Genomic DNA, 27,644 nt, shown 5'->3' on the forward strand with positions numbered 1-27,644 from the left:
GTAGAGTACACAAACACTACACAATGTTGCCATCTGCTCCTCATAAAGCCATGGCATTTATGACTAGTGTTACAAAGTGGCGTCTGGGCTTCCCCTGCTTTATCTCACTGCAGTCGTGTGTACAGCCCAGTACAGGTGACCAGCCCCTGAGCACACCTTTCTTTATTATACTCACTTATAATGGAAGAACCACATGAATACTAATGATAGCCTGTAATGACATGCTTTTTCTATTGAAGTCCTTACGTAAGGGTGAAAACTGTTTTACGTGTTGTAAACACCAAGCAATGTGTTTTGACAATGTAATTAACAGAGTAGATCCACCCTGGATTCAGACAGTGTTGGATCAGTACCAGAGAACAAACTTACACACACTGGCACATGGTACCATACTGTCTGCCAAATCACTGTGTAACTGTTCTGATGTGATGACCCCAAATGAAATGAGAAAAACATTTACTGTCATTACCAGTTTTATACTGAAATACTCTGTTTCAAATTGTTTCTAAAGCTATTTTAAATTATATTTAAAGGTACACTGCGTAACATTTCTAGTGGAGGGTCTGCCACCTGCTTGTCACCATGGAAATGTTGCTTCTTTGTCTGGAATTTTTCACAGTATAGATTAAAACTACCTATGAGGAGAGAGACAAGCAGGTAACAGCACTACTCTGCATTACAAGTCAGATCTGTGGAGAGTCACCCTTATACACAAAAGGAATTATTGAATTTTTGAGCAACAGAAACACCTGTCCTGAACAAATACTAGATGAATATGTTTAATATCATACCATGGAACATTCCAGGAAAAGTGATAACATCTCCATGGTGACGAGCAGGTAGCAGACCGTAAACCAGAAAAGTTGCACAGTGCACTTTTAATGATACAAATACAGATTTTACTTGAATATGCATGCATGATAAAAGTACAAAGCATCATACTTGGGGTTTTGGTGGCTGTTGACAACCAAAGGCAGGATATCATCTCTCTGTGACTTCAGCTATCTCCACAGGAGGAACCACCAAGACACTATAGTACAGCATTTGAACACGTACACATCATCAAAGAGTTTGAACACATACAGTATATTGTTATGTTAAATGGAAACTTATTTTGCTGATCAAATAGAAAGTTCTAAAACCACAGACTCTGCAAGAGGGCACCCCTACACTGGTGTATTTACAAAACACATGCGTTTCCTGTTACTCTGTGAGATAGATAAGTAACACGAAAGGCGTAACGTATCATCTCTTAGTGCAACACAGACTTCAAAGTCCATAGAAAAACAATGTTCAGACATCAGTTTACTTAATAGGCGCCGTTGACATTTATGTTAAACTTTTTGCAATAATTGTCTTGTTTTGGTGGTGTATGCAGCCAAAACTCACACAGGGTATTGTAATCCGTTAGAGCATGCATGTCAATGTACTGCTTCTATTTCATTCAGAGTGGGGAGTTCTGTTTCTTGAAATGTCTCCAAGCCTCTAGCAGAGGGAGGTCTAGCATACACTTGGGTGGCATACTTCAAAACCTAGCAATTTCTGCTGTTTTACGAGGATGTAAATCACAGTGAGATGCGGACAGGAGGTTTTTGCATTCGTGGAAACCATGGCGACAAAGCGCCAGGCTGAACACTGACACCTTTGGGAGTCAGGGAATAGTCAATCAGTGACACTCGACACGGACGGCCACCTGTCTGTGTGGGGCTAAAGGTGCCTGCAAACACATATAGGAGAGCAGTCAAATACAGCGTTTAGGATATTATATTATATAAGAGTATTATTATGAACTGTGTGAATTTGGCTATTCATTCAAAGTTTCCAATTTAGGAAAAATCTGTACCACTGCCATAGCTAATCTAAGCAAAAAATTTTATCTTTTGAATTGGAAGAAGTCTGAGCCATGTGACTGAAACCCATGAATAGAATGTCAGTGTCACAGTGGGTCTGACCATGAACCAGGGGTTAGCCAGTTCATAGCTTGCTTGACCATACACTGTCACGGTACAGAGAGATATGGAACGCTCATTCAGTGTAAAAAACAAAAACAAAACAAAAACAAAGCAAGTGGTGGTGACACTCCAAACTTTGGCCTTCAAACACAAAATTAAAACTGAAAGACGTTGATACAGTTAAACCAAGGAAAACTGATTGTTTAGTCACTGGATCTAAATGCATCTAAGTGATAGGATAAAACACAGTGATGTCATTGTTGAGAGCTCCTGTGAAGTGCCTCGAGCTGACACAGCTTCTTTGAAAACTCAGCCAATGTTATCCCACATTGAGGCTGTGGACTTCATGGTATTGTAAACCTGTGGCCTTTCCTGTACGCCTCTCACCCCTGCATGTCTACAACTGCAGGCCTACTATTACAATACTCCCTATTTATAGCTCCCTTTTCTTATTGAGATATTAAACCTCCCACCATTGCTTATTCTACCACTTCCTGCCTGCAAAGGAAATGTGTGTTTGTGTATGTGGTTTTCTGACCTCTGGGGCCAGTCTGTTACCAAACTGCTGTTTATAGCCACAGGATTTTATATTTCCAGGCTTTTGTGAGAGATGTTGTGTGTTGAAGAACAAAAGTGAAAGCGGAAAGAAAGATAGTTAAATCTATAGTCACTGATGGCAGGATCTGTTCCTTTTCAAGGACCTGGTCACTGTCACAATTGTCATCTGTGCTTTATTAGATTTCTTTTGGAGAAGTATGACTCAAGACTTCTAAACTCTAGAGGAAGGGGCCTGACTGAATTTGTGTTTGAAAACACTATCCAGCTGTTTAACTCATTGTTCAAGGCCCCCATCACTAGAACTGTTGAGTAGTTTGCCCACAGTGTATTAATGTGTGAATGACCACACTGTAATTATTTGATCCAGTCTGTCTGATCAGGTGTGGAAGATTAGTCAATAGCCACTGGCTCTGTTTAATTTATAAAGATTTCCTTTTCCATAAATAGTGTGAGATCCTTGTCACAGATTAAAGGGCTCAAGTGAAATGCAAATATTAGGAGAATGTAAGTGAATGCTTCCAAGCCGTCATTAAAAGAAAATAATTTCAAATCTAGTTGAATAATATGCCTGCATTTTGAGTAAGTGCTGAAGTTGTAGTGTGATCCGAATAGATCTTTTAAAGCTGAAACACTTGGTTCATTTCATGTGGTAATAAAGGAAGTGCTCCAATGTGTTTTTAAACTCCAGCTCAGTAGAATCATTTGTATAATTTCAGCTCTGGAATTGCCTCTCTTTACTGAACTAAAAAACTAAAAACTGTTGACCTAAAAACTAACACTTCATGCCCTCACAAGATCGAAAAGAGCATTTTGAAGATGTAGACAGACTAATAATAAAGGGTTATTCAAACATGTATGAATGAAACAAAACACAACTCCGGGTATGTTTTTGAAGGTGGTAACAGCATTATAATATGTCTTAAATTTCACAAGAGATTCTCACAAGAATTTTGTATAATACAGGACCTTTAAGTAGTCACATAAGAAGAGCAATGTGGAACTATGGAAATCCAAGCTCCATTTGAATCATAATCTATAAAGTAAAACAGGCTGTGTCAAATTCAGCACTTTATATTTATTTTAAATATATTCTCAACTTAATATCAACATTACTGGTATACTGCTGAGCGTGCTACATTAATCTGCCTCTGACTGTGTTTAAGAAATTGGAATCCACCTTTCTTCAAGGCTATTATCAAAGGAAAGGCCGACGGTGGCTGGAACATCCTGTTTTGGAGCGTAAACACACTGCACTTTCCTCCCAGTGTCGGAAAAACAATCTGGACTGGCCTAGGACTGGTTTAAGCAAACAGCCTCCCTGGTGCACCGTGAGACTTTGAATGCACTTTAAAGGAACCTACTTGAGGTGGCAGGTGCTTTGAGCTGTTGGACGGACTTGAGAGGGTCCCGCTCTGACGTGAGGGTCTGTCTGAGCTGGAAATCCCTGGGCAGACTGGGCTGACATCACCTCCGCTGCTCACTCAAAGGTCAGTCCATACACGAGGCCATGTTTCCTTTGCTTTTGTTTGGACCAGCGTACAAGGGAATGACACAATTAGGCTGGTAAACTCACTGACCGGTAATTGTGAAAGCAAGGCAATGGATTATAGGATTAGTATTAGGTCATTATTATTATTATTATATATTATTGATATAGACAGTTTACCAGTGTCTCAGGTGTGGTAGTTTGGCAGTTCACACCTCGCCCCTCTTGCCAATTAATCTCCCTTTCACTTCAAATCCGCTAAACCACATAATCGGTTCCTCATACACCACCATCTTTTTATTTTAAAGGGCCCATATTACACTATTTTCTGATCTGTTATAATATAATATTTCATCTTTATCAAAACACACCTTGAGTTGTTTTGTTTCATTCACACATGTTTAACATACAAACCCTACATATTTAGGCTGAGTTGTTTTCTTAAACAGAAAACACTCTGTTCTGCACTTGTGATGTCATGTGGTAATATAGGAAGTGCTCCATTGTGTTTTTAAACTCCATACACCTTCATTAGAATCATGTGGATGATTTCAACTCTGAAATTGTCTATCTCTACCAAACTAAAGGTAAAAAGGTAGTTGTTAACTTGAAAACAGAGTGGAACAGAGCATTTTGAGCTTTGGAGATGTAGACAGAGGAATAAACCAGGATTACTCAAACGTGTGAATGAAACAAAACACAACTCCGGGTATGATGAGATAACAACATTCTAATATAGATCAGAAAAAAGTGTAAGATGGCCCTTTAATGTGCACACAAAGAAATGCGTAATGATAATAGTGAGTACTAGTAATCACTATTGTTATTGTTTATTGCCCAGCTTTTTGAAGCTTGAAATTGAGATTTAACGTGCTTTCATTTTATTCTTACTAATCTATTTAGTAGACTAATTTCTGGCTCAAACCATCAAAAGACATTTAACGTTCACATGCCAGTTTCAGTGCTATCCTTCTTATCAAATTGTTTGGGTTATTAAACATGGAAAGAATGCAGGACAGGAGAATTTAATAGCGTCTCTAAGTGCTTTTAATGTAGCTTTGATTGTTGATTACATTTCCAGTTCTTGATGGCAAACAGTTGTAAGTGGGTTATCCGAGGTCTCTTGATCAAAGCTAGCCCGAACAGATACTTTGGGTAATGTACAGTGATGGGGACAATACTTTGAAAATATATTGCATTATAGAATACCGGCATTAAAATGTATTTTTTATTTGATACTTGGGCTAATCAGAGTACTTTACTCTGAAAACTTAAAAATGTCAAGTTGCATGTAAATTATAGTGTAAAGACACAACACAGAACTAAAACAGCTTTCTATTTGTTTCACTGTTGCATTTCCTGTCACTAACTGGAGAAGAAAGAATCACACATGCACTCACCACGAGAGCAGTGATTTATATTTTTCTCACTGATTCTGTGCAGTTTCTGTGCATTGTGGAACTTTTCTGGCAGAGGGTCTATCATCTGCTTTTTTCTATGGATATGACATTGCTCTGCCTGGAGTGTTCCACTGTATGGCATTAAACAGCTCACATTACCTTGCATTCAAAAACATGCATTCTGACTGGATGGGGTTGTTTCTCCACAGATCTGACTTGTGACTTGGTCTGGTTTGGTTTGGTCTTGTTGCAGATCAAAAAGTTTAATACCATACAGTGAAACATTCCAGAGAAAGCAATAACATCTTCACAGAGAAAACACACCCTTCACCAGAAATGTTACACAATGCACCAAAGCCGAAATTGTGAGATCAAGTACTGCAATGTATTCCTTTGATTTTAGTAACTATTCTGAATAACACCCAATGAAAGAGTAATTGTACCAGACTACAGTTACTCCAAATTTGTAATCAGAGTACGTATTCTGTGTACATATATTCAGTTATTTCCCAACACTGGTAATGTAGAGAAACAACACAACACTGTGCAATTTGCAAATTTATTTCATTCTGTTAGAAGAGAGGCTGTACATTCTTGCTCCTTCACAAACAGCTCATAAAAAACGGATCCTTAGAAAAATATACACTGAAATTAGAACTGAAAAAACAGAAGATTCAGTGTTTTCGTTCAATATACACTTTGCATATTAAGAAACTACAAAAAAGGTCATACATTGTGGTTTTCTCAAAGGCTAGATTCTTGAAATGGTAATGCAAGCATCCAAAAGAAGGCACTGCCATTTTGTTATTACTGTCCTTTTTAAAGCTTATCAAGTCTACATTCAGCAAAGTCAGATTCTCTTGTGCGCACAAAAATAAAAAAAAATGGACAGAAGGGTCAAGTGTACAAGATGCTTCTCTCTTTTTACCCATCATTCAATTGAGGAGAGCCTACATACACTACAGTACAACTACAAATCTAACATTAGCCAGCTCCGGAAAGGTCATCAGGTCACAGAGACAGTGGGGGCTGCTGGGGGCTGGTGTTTTTTGTTTTTTTTGTTTTCTTAAGACTAACCCTCACTTTCCCACTCCTGAGTTAAGCTGAACACCCAATTTAAAAAAGAACTAATATCACTGACTGCATTTGATTTAAACAGTAAGAATGTTCAAAGTCTACATCCGTCCACAACATACCAAATCCTTCTCAAAATCACTTGTCCAACTGTCCTTTCATTTTTTATTGCTGTTCCTTATAGGTTGCGTTCATGTATTCAAGTTTGATGTCATATTTTCAGATGGAGGACACAGGTCTGTATAACTCCATTAGAGATTCACGGTTTCTGCAAAAATTATCCAAATATCTTATCTACAAATGTTGAACCACTATCATAATTTGTTAGAGACAAAACTTGAATTTCCCTCAGATCAGAAACGTCTCTCTCTCTCTCTCTCTCTCAAAAGTATTCTCATTTACAGTCCTTTCTACTGATAACAATCACATCTTTGGGGTTGAATAATGGCCATTGTGAAAAAGTAATTTCACTTTCATTTTTTTATACTAACAGACAAAATGTTGAACATTATAATTCAGGGCCTATCAACATGAAACAAAACAGGTTTATTAACCATAAACCAGATTAACAAGTCTGCAATCTGACAGTTAAACAGCACATTCTGCCATAGAAATCTGACCTGACCTCCAGCTCAATTTCAAACTATAATGTCTTGTGAACGCAAACTATTTCTCTCTCATCACAAACTTGAATGCATTCTTTAACTTTCTGTAACCTTTTTTGTTCAGTCTTTTACAGTCTTCTATAAAATGTTCAGTTTCTTTCTATCTGGTCGAGATCCAACTCTCCTCCCAGCTGGAAAATGTCTCTCTGGGTGGCGCACTCATCCTTCCAGAGGGCGTGCGCTTTACTGTCCGCTACATCGGGGGAGTGGGAGCGCGAGTCCACGCTACACGCCGAGTCGCTGTCCTCCTCGTATGACAGGTCCTCGCTCTCCTCCTGTCGTGGCTCCAGTCTCGGCTCACAGGCAGGTTTGAAGTCCGGAGTGGGGCGAATGTCAAAAGACGGGAGAGGGAAAGGGTCCGGTGCAGAGAAGCCAGGGCAGCTCAAGCTCTGAAAGGTCTGGAGATTCTGCAAGATAAAAAAAAAAAAACATAAAATGTTTATTGTGGTGAAGATTATTTATCTTAAAAGGTGCACTGTGTAACTTGGTCTGGTTTGGTCCCCATGAAGATAGAAAGGCTAAATACCAGTGTGAAACATTCCAGACAAATTTACAGGTCAGATCTGTGGAAAGGCAACCTCACTCACTGTCAGAATGCCCATTTTTTTTGGTATTTTTGTGTAATGTCATACTGTGGAATATTCCAGGCAGAGCAATGACATCCATAGAAACTAGTTGAAACAGGTAGACTGGTTTTCAGGTTCTAAATTCTTATCAGTTCTGATCAGTGAAAAAGCTGAACAAAACAGTTATATTAGTGATAAACTACACAAACCTGCCAGTTTTATCCACCCACACCATAAAATTCACATAGTATCAAGCTGATATCATTTTAGTCAGAATTAAACACCTGGAATTTGGCAGTGTGGTTATGCATTGCAGAGGCTCTCAACCTTGTTTAGTTGTGACCCCAATAAAAAGAACAGTTGGACACTCATATTGATGGTTTTCAGATTCTATAATGTGATAATGTCATATTCTCAAATGGGGGCAGGCCCCAGTTTTCCCTATTGATTACATTTTAGATATTTTGTCATGAAAGCAAAAAGTAAATTAAAAAATTCTGAACCTGATCATTTCCAAGAACTCACTATATTACAACAAAAAACAGGAATTTGAAAATGGTAATAAATGTATGTAATGTAAATGTCTGGATTAAATATAATTAGCCTATAGAATGTTCAGATGTTATCTGAAACCTACCAACTGGACAAAGAATCCTGGGTTAGCAGATAGTGCAGTATAGTAATTGGCAAAGTAAGTGTATAGTAAGATTTTGCAAAGCATGCCAAATCAAATTAAGAGGAGCAAACACTGCTACATAAGCATATCAGCGCTGTCTGTATTTTATTAAGATAATGTTGAACCAAACAATGAGCAGGAACTTGTACTACAGCAGAGAATAGCGTGCTGGGCAGACACTAGCAAGTTCCCTTCACAAACAATGTGAGTCCAAACTGAACACAGGAAATCTCAATAAATCTCTTGCAGTAAATGTAACTCAGGAGCAAACAACTGGGAGAATGATGGGAATGTTGACATTTGTGGAGATTCTACTGGATAACAAGACTATGCACATCAAGTAGCAATAACAGCAACTTAAGTATTGTAACTGTAGTATTTTCCGGTTTCATGAAAACAGCTGATGGCTATAACATCTCAACTGACCAGGGCCAAAACACAGATTTAAATCTAAGTGGTTTTAACTAACATCAGGTGGAAGAGCATATTGTGGGTAATTTGGTTAGTTGGCAATGGCAAGGGTAGTAATATGAGTGGAGCAGTTACCAAAGACTTTGAAAGAGTTAGAATAGTTGGAAAACAGAAAATAATAACAATAACAACAATAATAATAAAATCCTGGTTGCACATTACTATTGGATATGGATATATATGAACCCATTTTATCATAAACATAACTAATGAGGCTGTAAATGTTGACAGATTTGTCATGGCAAACGTGAACTCTTGGCTTTCCAAAATGTCAGTTTGAGATTGAGTTTCACTTGGGCAGCAGAAAGGCAGCTTAGCGTTCCACACATGTAAACACGCAGGCCCACTGTTTATGACTCCGCCATGTTGCAACCAAAAAACATGCCCCCACAAAACCGCAAAAGCTATCAAGTTCCTCTTTTCTGGTTATTTATCACCAGATACCCTACAAGCATCCGTGTTTGCATTCAACTTTTACTACTACCGGTGAGATGTTAGGTAATGCAACACTGACAATTGGACTAAATGTGTGAATGCCTCTTGGAGCATGTGCCAGGCTCTCCACACTTGACCTTTGTATTTCTGAGGAGCTTGTCTTTTATGTTCTTTTCATGCTACATTTCTGTCCACAGACAGAAGTGCACCGTGCAGGGAAGGGGTTAATGATCTCTGGAGTGGCCCGACAGCAGATGTTGGGAGCATGGAGGTGAATAGAGATGAGGTCTGCTCTATACAAGCCAGGGCTTACATGACGGACAACGCTAATGTTCCTTAGCATGTGTTCGGACATAGCTTTTCCTGTTACAATGAACTGGGTGTATCCCGGTTTGTGAGTGCTCCCAGTGACTGACTCAATCTTTTTTCCACTATAACGGCAAGCGAAAAGGGGGAAAAGTCCAGAGTTTTGGCAGTCTCACTTGGATGCATTAACTTTACATATAAGCGGCTCAATCATTCTTCTATGGGCACCAGGGCTGGAGGTGATTTGCAGGAGTTACCCAACTGGAGTGGAAAAGGGGATTTCAGAGCACTTATCCTAGTCCCTATGTTTAACCCTATGTATTACTCCTACTACTAATTATCACGACAGACGGATAGCAAGCAGGGGGGAGGAGAGGGGGGGAGGAGAGGGGAGGAGGAGGGAGGCAGTGTGCTTTCTAAAATAAACTAGTGCAGGGCTTGGGCTGAGGGGACAGGGTGTACCCTGCACTGGAGCTTTACTCTTGAGAGCATATAGAAGAAGTCCCTGATGACAAGCATCTTTCCATCGCTCAGAGTGAAGTATGTGATAATGTATATTGAGACAACAAACACACTCAACATGATCTGATGATGTTCTGGTCAGCACCACACAAATACTTTTCCATCTGTCCTATAAACTAAATGTGCGTGCACATACACAATTGTATATGTACAGTACACAGTGTAATCAATAGTTTTCTATAGTATGTTATAGTGGATCACAAATATTTGCACATAAAATGTCCATAGCAAGTTCATTTGTCGAGCAACAGGAAAATAAGCTTTGTGTAATTATAGCAACACACTGCTAAGTACAAACGCAGGGCGTAAGCCACATATTCAAAGTAATAGTAATGTGTACAACAGTATTCATGTCCAAAGGCACCTCAGGGTATGCTCTGTGCAAACTTTGGACAGCTCAAACTATTCTGGTATATTCAGTGCTTAGTGCAGCACCGACCATGGTGCAGCTCAAATGCAGCCAAAGCCCTGGGGGAAGGTGATGCCGATAAACAAGAGTCTGGGTGAATTTCGCAGGTAAAATGTGTGAGCGCACGCGAGCGATGAGTGACGCACATGGCGCACACCTTTGGACATGTTGTAGCATGTCCCTGCACAGTCGCTGTACCTCAGGACACCCACATAGGTGTTCCCACAAGCCTTTGGGGCTCGCCGCTCAGCTATGATCACCATGACTGCCATGCCAGGAATGAAGTGAGATGGAGAGAGGAGGGGAGAGGCAAAGAGGAGGTCTTCAAAGAGTAGTAGTGTGTTTGTATACAAATAATAGCCTCTTTCTTCACTACATACTTGTTAATGCTCTCACACATGCACATATACACTGCAACAGTTTACCACCTCTGCTACGCTACTTAAAATGGATGTCAAGTTGGCATAGATGGTCACTAGCCAACCAGAGACAGTCACCTTACCAAGTAAATGTTCTAAGCTGCACATTTCTGTTGTTTATTTGCAATGCTTTTTAAAATATAGTTTCTGGAATATTCAACAGCACCACTATGTTTCAAATAAAGAAAGAATAAAAGATACATTTATTACATCACTGTTGTGTACACTATACACTGACTGAGCCATTGCTGTGTAATTAACAACCAAGTAATCCAAAGAGTAAGATGTGTGTGAACAGTTATTATTCAAGTGACCTTGTTTATCTACTGCACAAATCAAAACAGGAAAACAAAACAACAACTGGATGGAAGGCGAGAGGGAGGGAGAGAGGAGGGCAGTTGGGGATAGAGATGAGCCACTGTCCTGACACACGTCTAACTGGAGGACTATCTGAGGCATTCTGGGGTTGGTCTCTGTAAATCCCCTTGGAAGCCTGGGTCTCGCTGATTAGCACGATATGCATGTGCAGAATTCACAGCCGCTCCATTGACGTGCAGGAGAATCTGGAGACAGAGTTAGAGCAGGCCTCACTGAAGGCGTGATACGTGTGAACCGTCATGAGCTCTCACCCTAAACCGGTGAGACTCTCTACAACACACTGTGGCAAATACTGTACCTGCACTTCAGCTGTACTTTAGCCTCTATTACTCATTAACACACATTTCATTTAGGTGAAGTAGGGTGACAGCTGAGCAGGTGTGGAGTAAACCCATTTATTGATAGTCAAATCAAAGTTACATTTCTGTAGAACTGAACTGGGCACATTTGTTATTTAAAAGGAAGCAAGCTGCATTTTAGATGCTGATGATCATGAAAAAAGTAATTCTTTCCCTAACACAAAACAACACTGCATGTGCGAACCCTATTTAAAAAAAAAAAAAAATTCATCATTGCATCCTCTACCATTATATGTTTGTCAGGTACAGGCACTCCCTTGGCTTTTAACTGAGACGCAAGAAATCCTCACTTCCTCTGAGTAGATAGAAATCTGCTAATAAATGTTGCACTTAACAAAGGTGGGGCATTCAAGGTTAGCATAGCAGGTTTTAGTAGCTTATCTGGGCATGTAACTTTTGTTTATATCATTTAAGAGGAATATAAATTACTTCTGAAATGTGTAGATTAAAACTGGGTGTATCTTGTGGGTCAAAGTATACTTTAAGTGGGTCTCAACTGGAACCACAAAACTAATTCATGGTGTGTTTTGGTATTGGTTACATCAATCTATGTGACTCTTTGGATCTTATGTCATTGAAAATCCTTTAAATCTTGCCCTGGAAACTTACCCACGATAGAATTAACTGTAACTGTAACCCATGCATTTTTAATTATAGAAAAAGTGAAACAGCTTCTTAGGCATGTTTACATTGTCTGCTTATGCCTTTTTGTAGTATAGCTTTTTCTAGAAGTGCATTTACTCAGAATTTCTCAATTAAAAAATGTGTTTGTCGTGTTGACTCAATGGCTCTCTACCTACCTACCTACTGTTTGGGAAACATTTGACCCAGTGCTAGTGAATGTTAAAGTGATATGAGGGCAGCCCTAACATAGCATCATGTCATCACCTCCTGCAGGTACAAAAGCATGTGAAAGTAAACACAGGTGGTGAGACTTTTAACTCACGCGATTGTGCAGTCAAAAATAAAACTCAAGTGTCTGTAGAGATGACAAGCTAGCTAGACTAAATACTACAATGTCCTTGAAAAGCAGCACCTTCCTAGAGGCAAAAGTACAGTTCCATGTGCGCTTTTATGTAGTATGTATGACGAGCGGGCGTGATTTTTCCTCTCTTAGCAGCTGGCATGAATAGAGGAAACATGCTCGCTAGGCTCCATTACCAAAGCCTTGTTGATCCAACTCTGGCCAGGTCCTCGGGGTGACTGACTGGGAACACAATCCTTCTGGAAAAGGGAAGGGAGGGGATAAATGGAAGGGGCTTTCTAAAAGAGAACTGGAAAATGGCGGCTTTTTCCGTGACAGGAGGTATCACAGAGGAAGAATTTAGCATTTGCTTTTGGAGATAAATCAGATGTGCACTGGGGACTGATGAGAATAGTCTAAAAACAGAATTATATTTCCTGAGCAGTTTTTTTTAATGATGCAGCAGTTCTCTTGGGAGTGGAGGTGGATCTGCTATAAATCCTATCCACTCCAAAACATCAGAAAGAGATTCCTAAAAATAATACTAGAAAACTATTTTGGGTTGGGTCATTAATAATGTACTACCATGGCTCCCCTTATCCTCACACAAAAGCAAACCTAGTCTGGAAGAAATGAAACAAATGCTAATGCTGTAAATACAACTGTGTAGTGTTAGGAACAGACATGGGCTTGAACTTTTGGACGTCCAGTTTACACAACAGGGCAAATGAAATGATAACCGGAGCTAGGCTTGCTCAAGCGAAGAGCCAGGCAGCGTGACCGAACATGAGGAATGCTTCTTTAGTGAGCACCACTCCCTGAGCTGGAGGCCTGAGATCACTTAGTCCCACATCTCCCCTCTGACGGCCCAGGAAACCTAATTTGCCTTCATTTAATCCTGATCAGAAGCAGAGATGGCCTCAGTGTTGTGAAGGTGAACAGAGCACTGTTTGTTTGTCCAGAGAGAAGACATTTGGTTCAAAAGAGGAAGATTTCAAATGCCATGAAGTCGATTTATGTTTAATCAGCAACAAATGTGATACTTAGTTAAGATTTATACATTTGAACAGCTGGCTCACTGTGCCTATGCACATGACTAACCTGAGTCATCTTGGCCAGGTCCAGAGAGGGCCTCTGCTCCTGGGCGTCCTCTGGCCTCCTGCGCTTCATGCCGATCTTCTGATCAATGACACAGGGCTGGGACCTGCTGCGGGACAGGCAGCCCTTCCCTGGGGACCTCTGCGCAGCCCGCCTCCCCAGCTCTGGAGTGGAGTCTGGAGAGCTGGCCTCAGATGCCTCCTCTCTCTGCAGCTCAGGCAGGCTAATCTGCTCATGAGACAGGGACAGGGGCCGGAGGAAGTGCTGGTGCCGGGAGTGCTGATGGTGCGATGGGGGAGATGTGGGAGACACGGGGGAGGCAGTGAACTGGTGATGGAGAGGCAGGCGCTGGGTGAAGAGAGGCAGGTCCAGTGGTCCGTCTAAGGGCAGACTGCAGCGTGAGGGCAAGCTGAAGCTGGAGCTGCGCTGCATGGCAGGCAGAGTACTCCCTGAGTGAGCACTGCTCCCACGGACACTGCCCCCGCTGTGACACCTCCTCTTCTCCACTGTCGTCCATACTCTGGAGCCCTGTGGCCTCCAACACGACCGGAAACTCCCAAACTCATCAGAGAAAGACAGGGAGCGACATTGGCGTTTGCTGGGTGGAGCAGCAGGAGCCTGGCTGGGAGCGGTAGTGGTGCTCAGACACAGGGGGCCGGTCTTGATGCTGTCCCCAAGGCTGAGGTCTCTGATCAGACTGGTGATGGCAGTGGAGGAGCCTGGCTCTTTGGCCCAGGGGTGGCTGCTCTGTGCAGGCAGTATGTCCCATAGGCTTTCCAAACTGGACCCCGACTGGCAGGGAGCTGCCTGCTGGAGGGCGCACCCCCGACCCATGTCCAGCCACCTGTCCGCTTCTGCAACAAAATATAGTTCATATTCAGATTCTAATAGTCACTGTAACAGTGTCTATTAAGAAATGCAACATAAAGACAACACTATATTTAAATTCTGTTCTTGTTGTAGTCAACAACACTGCTGAGTTAGTAAATGGAAACTATGGTCACAGTATTCACACTATGCAGTGGTGACACAGTAATGTTGCTGTAAGTCCCTCACAGAAATGAACTGAAGCATAGACTTGTATTTGCACAACCATGTCTTTTAACACAGGGGGTAATTACTGCAACACTAACTGAGCCAAAGGGAAATTGTTGACATAGGCAACAGCATATTCAATTACAGTTTGCCTCCCGTGAGAGCGCTGTGCAACGTTGTGTGAAGGCAGGTGCACTCTGATCATAAGAGGGGGATGAGAGACACACACCCAAAGAGAAAGTGGACAAGCAGATAAACAGTGAAACCTGACGAGGCCCATTATAGCAGGAAATATGCCATTCATTTAACATGGACCACAGACAGAACCATGGATTCACCCAACACAAGTAAAAAGAGACCAAGAAGAGAGAACCTACCCACAGTTCCACAGGAGAAGAGGGTGGTCCCTCTGCTCATGGTGTGGAGCTCACGCTGTAAGTGAGTAAAAGGAGGCTCAGTCAAACAGTACCAAATATACTGTACAATCCTGTCAGATATAATATTTTTTATATATTTATTATTTATTATGTATTATTTATTATTTCCTTTTCATGTAACATCTAAAGATGGAGAGATTAACAGATCATTTAACCGATTGTGGTCTGTGAGTTGTATGATGTGGGGCAGGACCCAGACTGCCGGGGAGCGGACATTGCGTTTGTTTTTGTGGCTCCACACTTCCTGTTTTTGCTTCCAAATGATTTCTCCAATGCAAATAGCTGTGAGAATAGTAACTTTTACTTACTGTAATGACAGATATAGAAATAGATATAGATATAGAAAATAAGGTGGTAGGAGGTGCTTTATATAAATACAGAAATATGCTATTATAAATACATTGTTTATTGTATATAAATTGTTTATTATTAAACCCTCAAAATCTACACGTTTACAACAGTCTTGGAAGAATTTTTCCTTTCTTTTAGTACATAATTTTTACCTTTAGTCAATATTTTGTCACATATTTCTTTTTATTTTAGACTAGTATTAGCAGAAGAAAATGTCCATATAGTTTTAGTCAACCAGAAAATATGTTTTAACTATGATTAACTGTATTGTATTGCTTCATGGGACATGTACAGACATGTGTTTTATGGTCTGGATTGGGAGACTGGGATTGTTTATTGTTGAAAATATTTTAGTCAGCAAAATAAAGATATGATATGAATGTCAACACAATAATTCATTGATGCACTATAAAAGAACATAACTTGATATCTCCAGCTATCTTTAGTGAACAAAGGTTTGGTTTTCTCACATGTCTCCTGCCTTCTAACCTGACAGTAGCTCCTCTCAGCTTACGTCTTACAGCTGGGTGGTGACTGTCTGCTTAAGAACAAAAATACTGACATTCAATGCACTGACTCACCTTAGGTCATTACCACAACAACAAATGTTTCCTCAGTTACCAGACTTTGAACTTGGAAACTGGGTTATGCTAACACAATAAACTCTATCAATTTGTCATAAAAAGGCAGCTTTGTGTTTAACTTTTAAATAAAGTTATTCAAGATAGTTAGTAAATGATGGACTTCATATGACTATGATAACTTCGTAAAACCAATAGGATAGATGGAAGGTTAAGCTGTTCATCTGGATTCTGTTTTAGCAATTTTAACAGGTAAGCAAACCTAACTTTTTTGAGAAGTTGTACTTTACTCAGTTTTTTTTATGATTTGAGCATTAAATGCTTTGTTGGTGGGCCTATCTAATCACACAAAACTGAACAATGTGTCTCTGGCAGGTTTAAAAAAATAGATTATAGCCTAGCATAGCAAGTAAAGTTCACATATTTGTTCTCACCAGCAGTCTCTCCTTGTTCTTGGACCTTACATCACTGACACCCTTCTTCTTTTCCAGTGTTTTCGAGAAGATGATCACCATGTCTGCTCCAGGCGGGTCAGGTGCAGGAGAAGCCCATGGACGGCCATCTTAGACAAGAGGAGTTGAGAGGAAATGGTGCATTTGAGCAGAGCAGATGACAGGTTGGTGGCCTCCCATCTGCAGAGCTGGCCTCAAATGCTGACGGAGAGTCACAATTCAGCCAATGCGTGACTGAAAAACACACACATATATTATCAGTGACATGAGTAAGCACATTTGGGTAGTTTTAAAAAGACATGCTAAAAAGAAAAACAAAAAATATGGGCCTATATTTAGAACTAAAAATACAAAATCAGCATTGAACGTTCTAGAGTTTAAGTTGCATGTTCTATGTTATAATCATCAAAATTCATCAAAAACATTCATACACATTTAACACACTAACCCTGCATATTTAGGTTAGGTTGAGTTCTTCTCTCAAACAGAAAACACTCTGCTACACCGTATGATGTCCCGTGGTCATACAGGAAGTGCTCCACTGTGTTTTTAAACTCTACACAGCTTCTCTAGAATCATTTGGATAATTTCAGCCCTGGAATTGCCAATTTCTACTGAACTAAAGGTAGCTATTAACTTGAAACTACCGCTTCATCACAGCAAGGTGGAACAGAGCATTTTGATCTTTGGAAATGTAGACAGACTAATAATAAAGGATTACTCAAACATGTGTGAATGATACAGAACACAACTCCAGGTATATTTCAAAAGGTAACATCATTCTAACATGACTTAACGCTCACAGGAAGCATTTTTGTGTCATATAGGACCTTTAACATTATACTCCAAAAAGTCAACCTTCTCACTTAGATATATGGGGCCAGAGTCTAAAAAATATGGTAATAAATCAAATGTTTGGCACTTTGCCTCTTTACAAGTTGTATATACCATCTTGGCTAAAACCCTTCCACACACTAATGCTAAAAGTGCAAGCTAATGTGTTTATCCATTACAGTCAGCAGAAGCCACAGAACTTATGGGAACCATGGTGGAAGGCAGAGCAGTGTTTAGTTCGTCCTGGAAAAGACATCCATCACATCATATGAGTGCAGATGTGGCTAGCAAAACATGAATAGAAACGGAGCGTAGGCCTATAGGGAGAGGCAGCTGCGTCATTCACTGCTTGTGGCTGAAAAGAAAGGGTGAAGCCTCGACAGTAGCAGTAAACAAAAACGATTTAAACACTCTGAGGGTAGGATTAAATTTGAGGCAGATGGGCCATATGGGGCAAACATGTCCAGACATGTCTTTTAGTGTAGCAGATTCTGCCCCATGATAACTGTGCAGTGTAAATAAATAACAGCCAGGTTCAGTATGGCTGCACAGTATAGCCAACCGCAAACTTGCTGTTGAAGTAATAACACATGCAGGCATACTACATAGCAACAAAGTCAATTAGAACAAGGTTATGAGATAGGAATATAAAAATGTTACTATTTACACTATAGGCAAATAAGAAGCTTACAATGGATAATGTTGACCATAGGGAAGTCCATGCTTTTTAGTCGAAACAGAAAGACTCTGGGTTTTCCATCTAAAACTGTGCCAATTTAAAAGGTGTTCCATGTAACTTTTTGGTGGAGAGTCCACCACCTGCTTGTCTCCAAGGCTTTTTCTGGAAAAATTTTTTTTGTTTTTATTGCTCAAAAACACTGTCTTGTGAGTGTTGTTGCCCCATCACAGATTTAAACTGTAACCTGGCATGGTGGGCGTCACCTGCTTGTCTCCATGGAGATAAGTTTAATGCTGTATGGTGGAACATTCCAGGCAATGCAATAACATCTCCATATAGCAGAGTACAGGCTGTTTCTCATTACATAGGCCTCCCTTATGTTTGGTAACTTTATTTATCCCAAACCTATGCCAAACACAGAAGTAACCCTGTAACCTTGAGCCTGAACTTTAATCCTTCATTAGTGAACCACCAAACACAGCGACCAATTAGAGAGCCCCTTTGTGGTCCATATCCTTCAATCTACTGCAGGCTAATGACAGCTTTCTGCAGTGGAGCAACACGTGAGGCTAATGCATCTTCCAGGCGCACTACGTTATCCTACCCATGTAACATGTGGCTTGATGTTAAGTTGGGGCGGTTACACTTATATAATGTCCCTTGGAGAGTACGCAGAGCTATTGAGTACATTTGTGGTCTCATAGCACATGACGAAAGGAGGAACAGTTATACAAAAATGGATAAAGAAACACAATACTTCTCTTAAATGCACTTTTAGTTCAACATTATTTTCAATCCCTTCTGCTTTTTAACCCCATGACAACTATAAATGTTTTGTATAGGCCTGCCCCCAAACCAAACGCTAGCATATGACTCCCATTATCTCCATTTATCCCAGGGAAGTCAGTGGAGCACGACCGGGCCTCTGCTAGTACCACCACTGGTTGGTGGGGACTTGAATCCTGATGCTATATTCACATCGCTTTGTTGATTAGTTTTGACACTGACCAATAGACAAAGCAATAGACGAGTGTATCCATGCAGGAGAGTAAAGGGGGGATTGAGGGGCACACAGTGGGTACATGTAAAGCCACCGCATACTCCTAACAGACGCAATTAGGAAGTGTGACATGTTCTATTAAGGGCCAGAACACAAACTAGCAAGTGTGAACGAAGCTGCGTACATGCGTTTAAAGTGCACGCATGCTAACCTGTTCTTGTGTGTGGTGCCTGGCAAGCACGAGGTCATGGGAGAGGGCAGAGTGAGTGCGAATTCAACCCCGCAGCCATGCTTACTTAATGAAGCGGCTCGACGCGATGGGGGTAACCAGAGCTTAATGGGCAGAAAGAAAAAAGAAAAAAGAGGGAGAGAACTGGAGTGCACTTGTGTTGAGTGTTCTACTGATCAGATTTTAACTGCTCAAAATGAGTACTCTGTTGGCTAGGTTTCACTGTTTGCACAAGATGGAAGATAGCAACTCCACAGACAAGTCAATCTGCATGACAGCCAGGGACACATTTGCCTTTTGTTTAACAGGTTTCACACTTGAAGAATTAGATCATGCTACCATAAATATCTTGTTCAGCAAAACATGAGTTCTTGCCTAACCGTCTGGGAATCACCTAATGTTATTTGTGTCAGCACATATGAGTGTATTTTATTCAATTACAGACATTCTCGATTGTGTGTCAAGTAATGCTATGTATTTTTAGAATGGCTGACTGGGCTAACTGATAAGGGAAAGGGCAATTTCTTGAAAAGTCCACTTCTGGGAGGTAAATTGGAATTATTTGATAATACTTTTAATACTAAGTGCCAAAGGGAAGCATCAGAGATTAAAAAAAAGAGGTTGTAGGTCTTCAGTCTGCAGGTGCAATGTCTAATAATAGTCATGCAACCAAAAGAAGAAATAAATGCCAAATAGTCTAAAAAGGGAGTACTGAAAAGTTATGTACAGTTATAAATTAAATTAAATTTTTAATTAAAGTAATTAATTATAATGGCCATTCAAGAAACTGCAGGTAATGACAATGGCTTGAGTTATAGCGTGAGCTGGGTTTGTTATGTATTGTAGAAAGAGTATACTTATACTAGTAATTACTTCTGCCATACAAAAGACATTGTACATACCAAATGTTGCATAACCCAATTTACATTCCAGATTTTACTCAGCAAATAAAGTCATTACTAGAAATAAGATACTGCATCGACCTTTGCCATTTTGTGTGGACCATGAAACAGCGTATTGCCTGCCCTGTACTCATTGTTATTGGTCAGTAGTCCTTGATAATCATTTAATTAAACCACATACTTTGACTGAAGTCAAGAACAAATTTTATTAGGCATTATGTTTAGCTGTATCCAATTCAAACCGTGAATTTCATCAGCTTTGTGTACACAAACACCAACTCTTGGCCAACAATGGCCACTGACTTAGTGGGGTGCTCTAAAGGGCAGCTAAGATAATATGGCTCTGTGCCCAGGCTCTGATTTGTACAGGCCGATGAATAGAAGGCTATTTGGGGCCCCCTGAAGCTTGATGACGGGGTGTTTGGTGTCCATCACCAATTGGCTCTGCTTTCTGCATACTTGTGTGGAGCACGTCTGGTGTCAAGACTTTGATCAGTGGCTGTAATTGAAGAAAACAGTATCTAACTAATCCAATACACGAATCCTTAATTCACAAAAAATGACAAAGGTGTGACCCATGCAGGTATTGCCAATGCAGATCTGTGCAGTCCCTGGCTTCCTTGTCATGGAACTGGACAATTGTCCCCAAATACAGTGGTTAAAAAATGAATGTCTTTGTGACCCGGGCTTTGTCTCAAGAAATCCTATGGTGTGGATGGTTAATTCTGTGTCAACACACAGCCAGCCCTCCCTATAATGAGGTCGGGGTCGTAAAAATGGTCCTAGGGAGGTCAAGACATACCATTGAGTCCTGTGGCCATCACCCTAGTAGCCACTCTTGGGAAGCGGCGGCCAAACACAACAGGCCTTTGCAGCACTACATCTTCAGAAGTGCATCTGCAGTAAAGTGCTCACTTGGTCAAACTTTATGCACATTCCTAACAGTGATCATGAACTTGAGTGGCAAAAGCATTGCTCTAATTCAGACATTACTCAGTTGGAATAGCACGAGAAGGTTAATGGTAGTGGGTCACCTATAACAAGTGCCCATTACAAAACGTGCAGTCACAATACTTTTAGAGGTCAATGTAAAAGGCCACTTGACATTCACTGTCAGTGCTTAGCTAGCAGAAAAAGGTGCTGCAGAACATGAGAGAAACCGTCTACACTCTTTGGGTCTTGCTTCCCCTGTGGTCACATGCTGCATGTGAAAGAACTGGGTGTGGAACTTAATTACCAAACACAAAGCCAAAGTGATATTCTCATTTTTACTGTGCGAAGAGTGCATAGGGTCTCATCATATCTCAAAGCAGCTATGTCTATGCACTTGTGTGAAGCATGTTTCCTTTGAGATAAGCAATAATGAAGATAGCCCACACAGTTAATTGTAATGTAATGTATGTAAAAAATAAGTGGTGACAAAATGCAATGGGAATCATCTAAAGAAATGAAGACATTATCTTGACAAAATTATTATATGCTATGCAGAAGCATTAGTGAATCACAAGCTCGCACTGGAGTTTTGACTGCTTCTAATAGTTATTATACAATACAACAGAGAAAGTAGGACAAGTGAGAAAAGTATAAATTTATACGTGCAATTTGGGCTCAACTGTAGCATCTGAATTAGTTCTGTGTAGTATATAGTAAAATGGTTTGCGAGTCAAGACTTTCACAGCCATGCTATTCTATGATATGCTTCATAAAAGAGAGGCCAAGTACAGTGTTCCAGTGAATTGAATGAGTCTCCATAGCAACCTAACACAAACACACGATAACAGCGGTGATGTGAGAAAAGCAGAAGTCATTTAGCTTGTGACGGATTATCTGGGCCACTCACTTTTGCTTAATCTCCCGGAGTGTGCTGTCATATAAACTGCACAACTGAACCAAAACACTAACCTGCACTGTGGTATAGACCAGCTCACTACTGTTTTCCTCAGAATGGCTTTTGGTTAAAGGTCCTATATTATGCTAAATTGACTCTTGAGAGCTTTAAATTGCGTTCTAATGTTGTTACCTCATTAAAAACTTGCGCAAAGTTTCATTCATGCATGTTTATTATTAGTCTACATCTCAAAAATTCAAAATGCTCTCACCTTGTGATGTCATGTAGTTGCAGTACTGGAAGTTAACAGTTCACATTTAGTTCAGTATAGATTGTCAAGTTCAAGGGTTGAAATTATCCAGATGATTCTAGTGAAGGTCTAGTGAAGTGTAGCACTTCCTGTATTAGCACATGACATCACAATGTGGAAGTGAGTGTTTTCTGTCTGAAAAAATAACCTAGCCTTAATATTTGTGTGAATTTGTGTGAAACATGTGTGAATGAAACAAAACACAACTCCGGGTATGTTTGTTATGAGAAAACATTATAACACAGATCAGAAAATAGCATAATATGGGCCCTTAAACAAAAACCCTCACAAGACTGACAGGAGCAGGATCAGGTGTTGCAGGTTGAGTTGAATAGAAAAGTATGGGCCCCAAGTTTCCCCCTGGGGTGACCCTCGCATGCCAGAGTTTCCATACATCAGGTACCCCACTAATTACACTGCACCCCCACCACCACCAATCTATGTCTTTCCGCTTGTGGTTTCTTCCATTATCCACGAGTGCCTGTCTGCTATGCACACTACCCCTAATCCATGAGGGATACATTACTCGAGAGCCTTCAGCGCTAGCCAAAACCCCCACTCCACCTCTCTTCAACTGCTTAAAATGCTGCGCAAAGGGACCACTCCTTTTGTTGTGTAAGTAAGTGATGTTATACAGATTGCCACTACCAATCAGCAAGCGATAAAGTGACAGTGCCCTCTGACGCAGTTATGTAATATCATAATTCTGAAAAGGGAATCGCCAGAGAAAGGGAGTTAAAAGCATATGGGAGAGTAGCAGAGAGAAAAGCAACGGCTGCATACCACTGCTCCATTCATTCACTGAGGGCTCAGATTCAACATATGGAGGCTACGCTCAGGGCTTTGAGATTAGCCAGCACAAAAAGTCCTGATGAATCACTAAGTTAGTAGTAATGTCAAAATACAGCTGCATTTGCAAATGAATCAGCTACATGGAAAAGAAAAAATTAATTGCAAAACATTTGTCTAATCTCTCAATGCACACATATTAAATATAATAATCTGTCTGGTCAAACTGCATTCCTTTCTAAATTCCATTTGTATTTTCATTTATTGTGTGCTTTTGTAAATGAAGTCAAATTTAAGTAAATGTGTGACTGCTGCATTCTTGCATGTGTTAGCATAGCTTAACCACAAAGATCCATTCATAGTGACTTAATCTAGGCATGGAAATACCTTCACCATACAAATATCGTCCTGACCAGTCAAAATGACTTTTCTATGACTAATTGAAACTATAAAATTATAAATTATTTCATTCATTTACACTTAAACCCACTCAAGCCAATGCTGAAAAATGTACCAACAAGTGTGGCTGTCTTGAACTGAAATTTGTAGTGTATTATTTAAAAGGTGCACTATGTAACTTTTCTAGTGGTGGGTCTGCCATCTGCTTGTCTCCATGGAGATGTAACAGATTTGTGTAAATGTTCTACAATATGGCAATAAGCTCATTAATCTTGCGTTTATTCAATGATAAGGTAGCCTATTTTATTTCTATAGCAATACCTTGAAAAACATTCTTATTGTGCATCGGGTCACCTCTGCCTAGACCTGAACTTGACCTGATAGTGTGTTGACTGCTCATCTCCATAGAAATGTATTAGTTTAAAGCCATATTGTAAAACATTCTAAAGCAATAACATATCCAAGGGATAATTAGTGGTAGTAGTACTATAAAAGTTAGCGCACATTTAAGTGAATTGAGAGATGGTGAATTGGTGAAATGAACAGGACATATACTGTTCGTAATATAAATGGCTGAGGGACTAGTAGCACACTAAATACTACATTCATTTTGACCTCAGCTCACAGGTGCATGTAACACATAATCTCAATGATTTGCGAGACATCATTATTTACTGCAGAAGTAAACAGCAGGAGCTGTGACACATGCTGCAATGATAATTGGCCGCCTTTGTGCAAGCAGGATCATCAAGACTCACTGGCTCTGTCTGAAGGGCTCAAGCCTAGGCATGTATAGTCATTTAAGACAGATGTAATACTTTATGTCAAGTTCATATTGAAGAGGGTCATAGTGCTAAGAATAATATTTGAAATAGATACAAATAATTAGCTATTATCATTGATTTAAAGTAGGGCAGATTCATTGCTACTGGATTATGAAAGGTAAATGTTGGGGGAAAAACAGCCATAGTCTGGCACTAAATTTAAATTGAGTAATAATGTAATGCTGACATCATGGCAGCTTTTTCAAGTCCTGAGATTTATGGTATTTTAATTGAGACAATAAATAATCACCATATTAGCATAACTGAACTGGAGTTGCCATTTTTATTTCTGATTTGGTTGGCTGTTAAAAGCAACTGCATTTGTGCTTTTTATTAATGAAATATAAGAAATACTTCTTCTTCAATACATTTGCCAGTCTCAGATCCAGATAATTAATGTGTTGTCTCAGGGCATCTGGTGTTAAGCCTATAAATTATATGCAAATAAACACAGATTTTTCTGAATGTATTTCTAATTGGGAGTTTACCAAGAACCTAAAAATACACTGAACTAGCACTGTCTGTACAACTCAGATTCTCACTTCCTGCTTTCAGTAAAAAAAAAAACAACAATCTGTACATTTCTATAATTTGTTTCCATCGCTACATGATATGACAAGAATATGTGTTAATAATGTTTTATTGCCTATTATTCCAATAACATTTTAACATTTGTGTTCACTATGTAATGTGAAAAAAGAAAAATGGGAGACCACATTCTTATGTTACATGTATGTTATATGTATATAACATAAGAATAACAAATAACATACATGTATGTTATATGTTTAGTTTCCTGCAATGTAGTCTATGTTGTGGAAAAAAAACATTATAATTTTACAGTCATATGAAACACAGTACTCCACATATGAGTAAGCAGTGGCCTACAAGCCCTCCTCATGTAAGAACCATTAGAAAGCATGTACACTGACTGAGCCATGTATGCATCTCAAACATTCCCCCGTGACAGATGGCGATAAACCCGGGGCCTGAGGGAACAGAGAGTCAATCATTACAACACCGGCCACAACTTGGCCTTTGTTTGGCCTGTAGAAAAGTTGAGGGGACGGCTCGCTATCACCACCACAGAGAGACCACAGCGGCCCGTGTTGATGGGAGCATTCTTCCTGCATCCCAGAATGCTTTTCATCTCTAAGTAGGGCCTGGTGCCTGCGTTTGGGGGTTGGGGGCGTGCTTCTCTGGTGTATGTGAGAAAGCCTCTTTTCTTTTCAGGTCTTTGGCTCTGTGGGCGTCGGGACGGCAGACTTACAAATCTATCATGTTAATGAGCAAACAGCATAAGAACATTGAGGTGTAGGTTTTACCAAACTAGCTCAAATGTCTTCAAACTGCAACATTTGAGTCTCCGTTATGGCTGCAGGGTCATAGAGAATAAAAGGGAAGTGAAAATGAATAGTGAGGAGCATGGAGGCAGACAGGCATAGCTAACCATCCTTTGGAGGGAGCTTTGCATAATGCCCCAGGCCAGAGAGGTAGGCCAGGGAGAGAGAGAGAGAGAGAGAGAGAGAGAGAGAGAGGGAGAGGCAACAACACTGAAAGATACAAAGTACATATTAACAAATGGGCAACAAGTCAAATTGAAATATAGAGGAGGACAAACAGAGAGGGGGAAGGCAGCAGCATGTGCGTCAGTGTGTGGACGGAGCCACAGTTGTACACACGGACAGAGAAAGGACAAGTGCCTGGCTCAGCACACAGCACACAGCTGCCCACTGACAGAATAGGCTCTAATAGGGCCTTTTGCCTGGGACACAAAGACGCTGCCAATGTGTAGGCCATGCGCACACACCAGCACACACACATCCCTTTACACATCCAACCACCTTAATTACTTACTATAAATTACATATGTCTGAAACTAGACTGTGGACTAACAACATTGCTAACCTACATTTTGTTTCATGTTTTAGTAGTTTAGAAGGAATTTTTGTCATAAGCTTAAGATTGTTCTTCTCAGGCATCTGTAATTACACACTAGAGATGAAATGTCATTAAACCCCAGCCTCTCCATCATGTCAACACCTGAAATTAAACTACACCTTTAATTTGTGAGAGTGATTTCTCGAAACAAGATTCCTCAGACTGCTACCACTACTGATATTTCCTGTTTAGTTAACCGAGCCAGCCAGGCATCCCTTAAGAGCATTGAACAACATCCAAGTGGCAGTGAAGGGAAACTTTTCTAGGTATTTTCAAGCATAATTTGGGTGCTTCAGAATTCTGTTTACGGTGTACACAAAAATCAACGAGGTTGCAAGTTATCAGGTGGCATTAACAGAAGATACACTTCCAAGTTGAAAATTGTTTTTAAAAGTAACAAAACATTTAAAGAATGCATCTAATCTAAAAATTCTCAGACCTTTGCATTTGACCTATATTTGGGTGCACAACGACCAAATGTGGCAAACTGACATGGAAAACCCAGAGCGTGGAGAGAAAGACTTAGCACAAGGGGGCACAAGGCTTGTACAGACCTCATGCTACAGGTTGTGGTGAGCACTAGAGTGTCAATATGATCTACCACACTGTCTGTCCGCCTGTAAGACAACAGCCATACACAGTAACGAAGGGACTTTTCCTCTTCTGGGCAGCATTACGCAGTATTTTTTTTAAGAGCAACAGGTTACTTAAGTCAAAATACAGAACATGTTATTATAATTACATGCTGTCAGCGTGATATAGACTATTGTTTAAAATATGTTTCACAATAAGACCAGTAGTTCTGACAATGTTGCCAATACTTAGGCCTAATCAAAAGTGACAGAGGACATAAGGATAAGTAGGCCTGTAATTACATACACCTTCAAATTCGATGTAGTTTATACTTTACTTGTATAACTCACAGATTCTTCATAATGATAACATTTCTTTCAAAAGGAAAGTGCACAACAGCAGACAAAGTAGCCCAAATGTCCAAACTAAACGACACGGAAAACCCAGTGTGAGTGGGTCAGAGTGTGTCTGAGCAAACTACCTGGCCAGCAGAAGTTCTGTCGAAGTTAGGCCATCATCTTCAACAAAAGAAAGAGAGAAAAACATCTGCTGTAGAACTTGTCCCTTTCGCCAGTTCAGCAGTGCCAGCACAGGACTGAGCAGACTGCGAGCAGCTGAGTGCTCGCCACTGCTTTCTGCTTCAGCATTGATTGTAACAATATCCGCGTTCACACAGGCACTTCATTCAGGGGGAAGACACATTACGCGTGACGCATAAGACTCACCCTTTTCCACAGAACAT

The 27,644-nt window shown here is 40.3% G+C and overlaps 1 protein-coding gene across 2 annotated transcripts; it reads right to left on the reverse strand.

Moving 5' to 3' along the window:
• Positions 1–5,941: 5,941 nt before the first annotated feature.
• fam53b (family with sequence similarity 53 member B) lies at positions 5,942–27,557 on the reverse strand. Of its 2 annotated transcripts, XM_020921340.2 has the most exons (5): positions 27,384–27,555; positions 16,577–16,828; positions 15,151–15,205; positions 13,742–14,592; positions 5,942–7,542 (listed from the first exon to the last, which is right to left on the reverse strand). In XM_020921340.2, exons 2-5 carry the CDS (start codon positions 16,655–16,657, stop codon positions 7,225–7,227), a joined length of 1,305 nt encoding a protein of 434 aa, XP_020776999.1. In that variant the 5' UTR covers positions 16,658–16,828; positions 27,384–27,555; the 3' UTR covers positions 5,942–7,224. The 2 variants fall into 2 exon arrangements, with proteins under 2 accessions (XP_020776999.1, XP_055018530.1); XM_055162555.1 differs by lacking the exon at positions 15,151–15,205 and having other exon boundaries at positions 27,384–27,557.
• Positions 27,558–27,644: the final 87 nt, after the last annotated feature.

This window comes from Boleophthalmus pectinirostris, unplaced genomic scaffold (genome assembly GCF_026225935.1).
Source record: "Boleophthalmus pectinirostris isolate CB_2022bp ecotype Guang Dong unplaced genomic scaffold, ASM2622593v1 HiC_scaffold_5, whole genome shotgun sequence".
NCBI classification, from domain to species: Eukaryota; Metazoa; Chordata; class Actinopteri; order Gobiiformes; family Gobiidae; genus Boleophthalmus; species Boleophthalmus pectinirostris.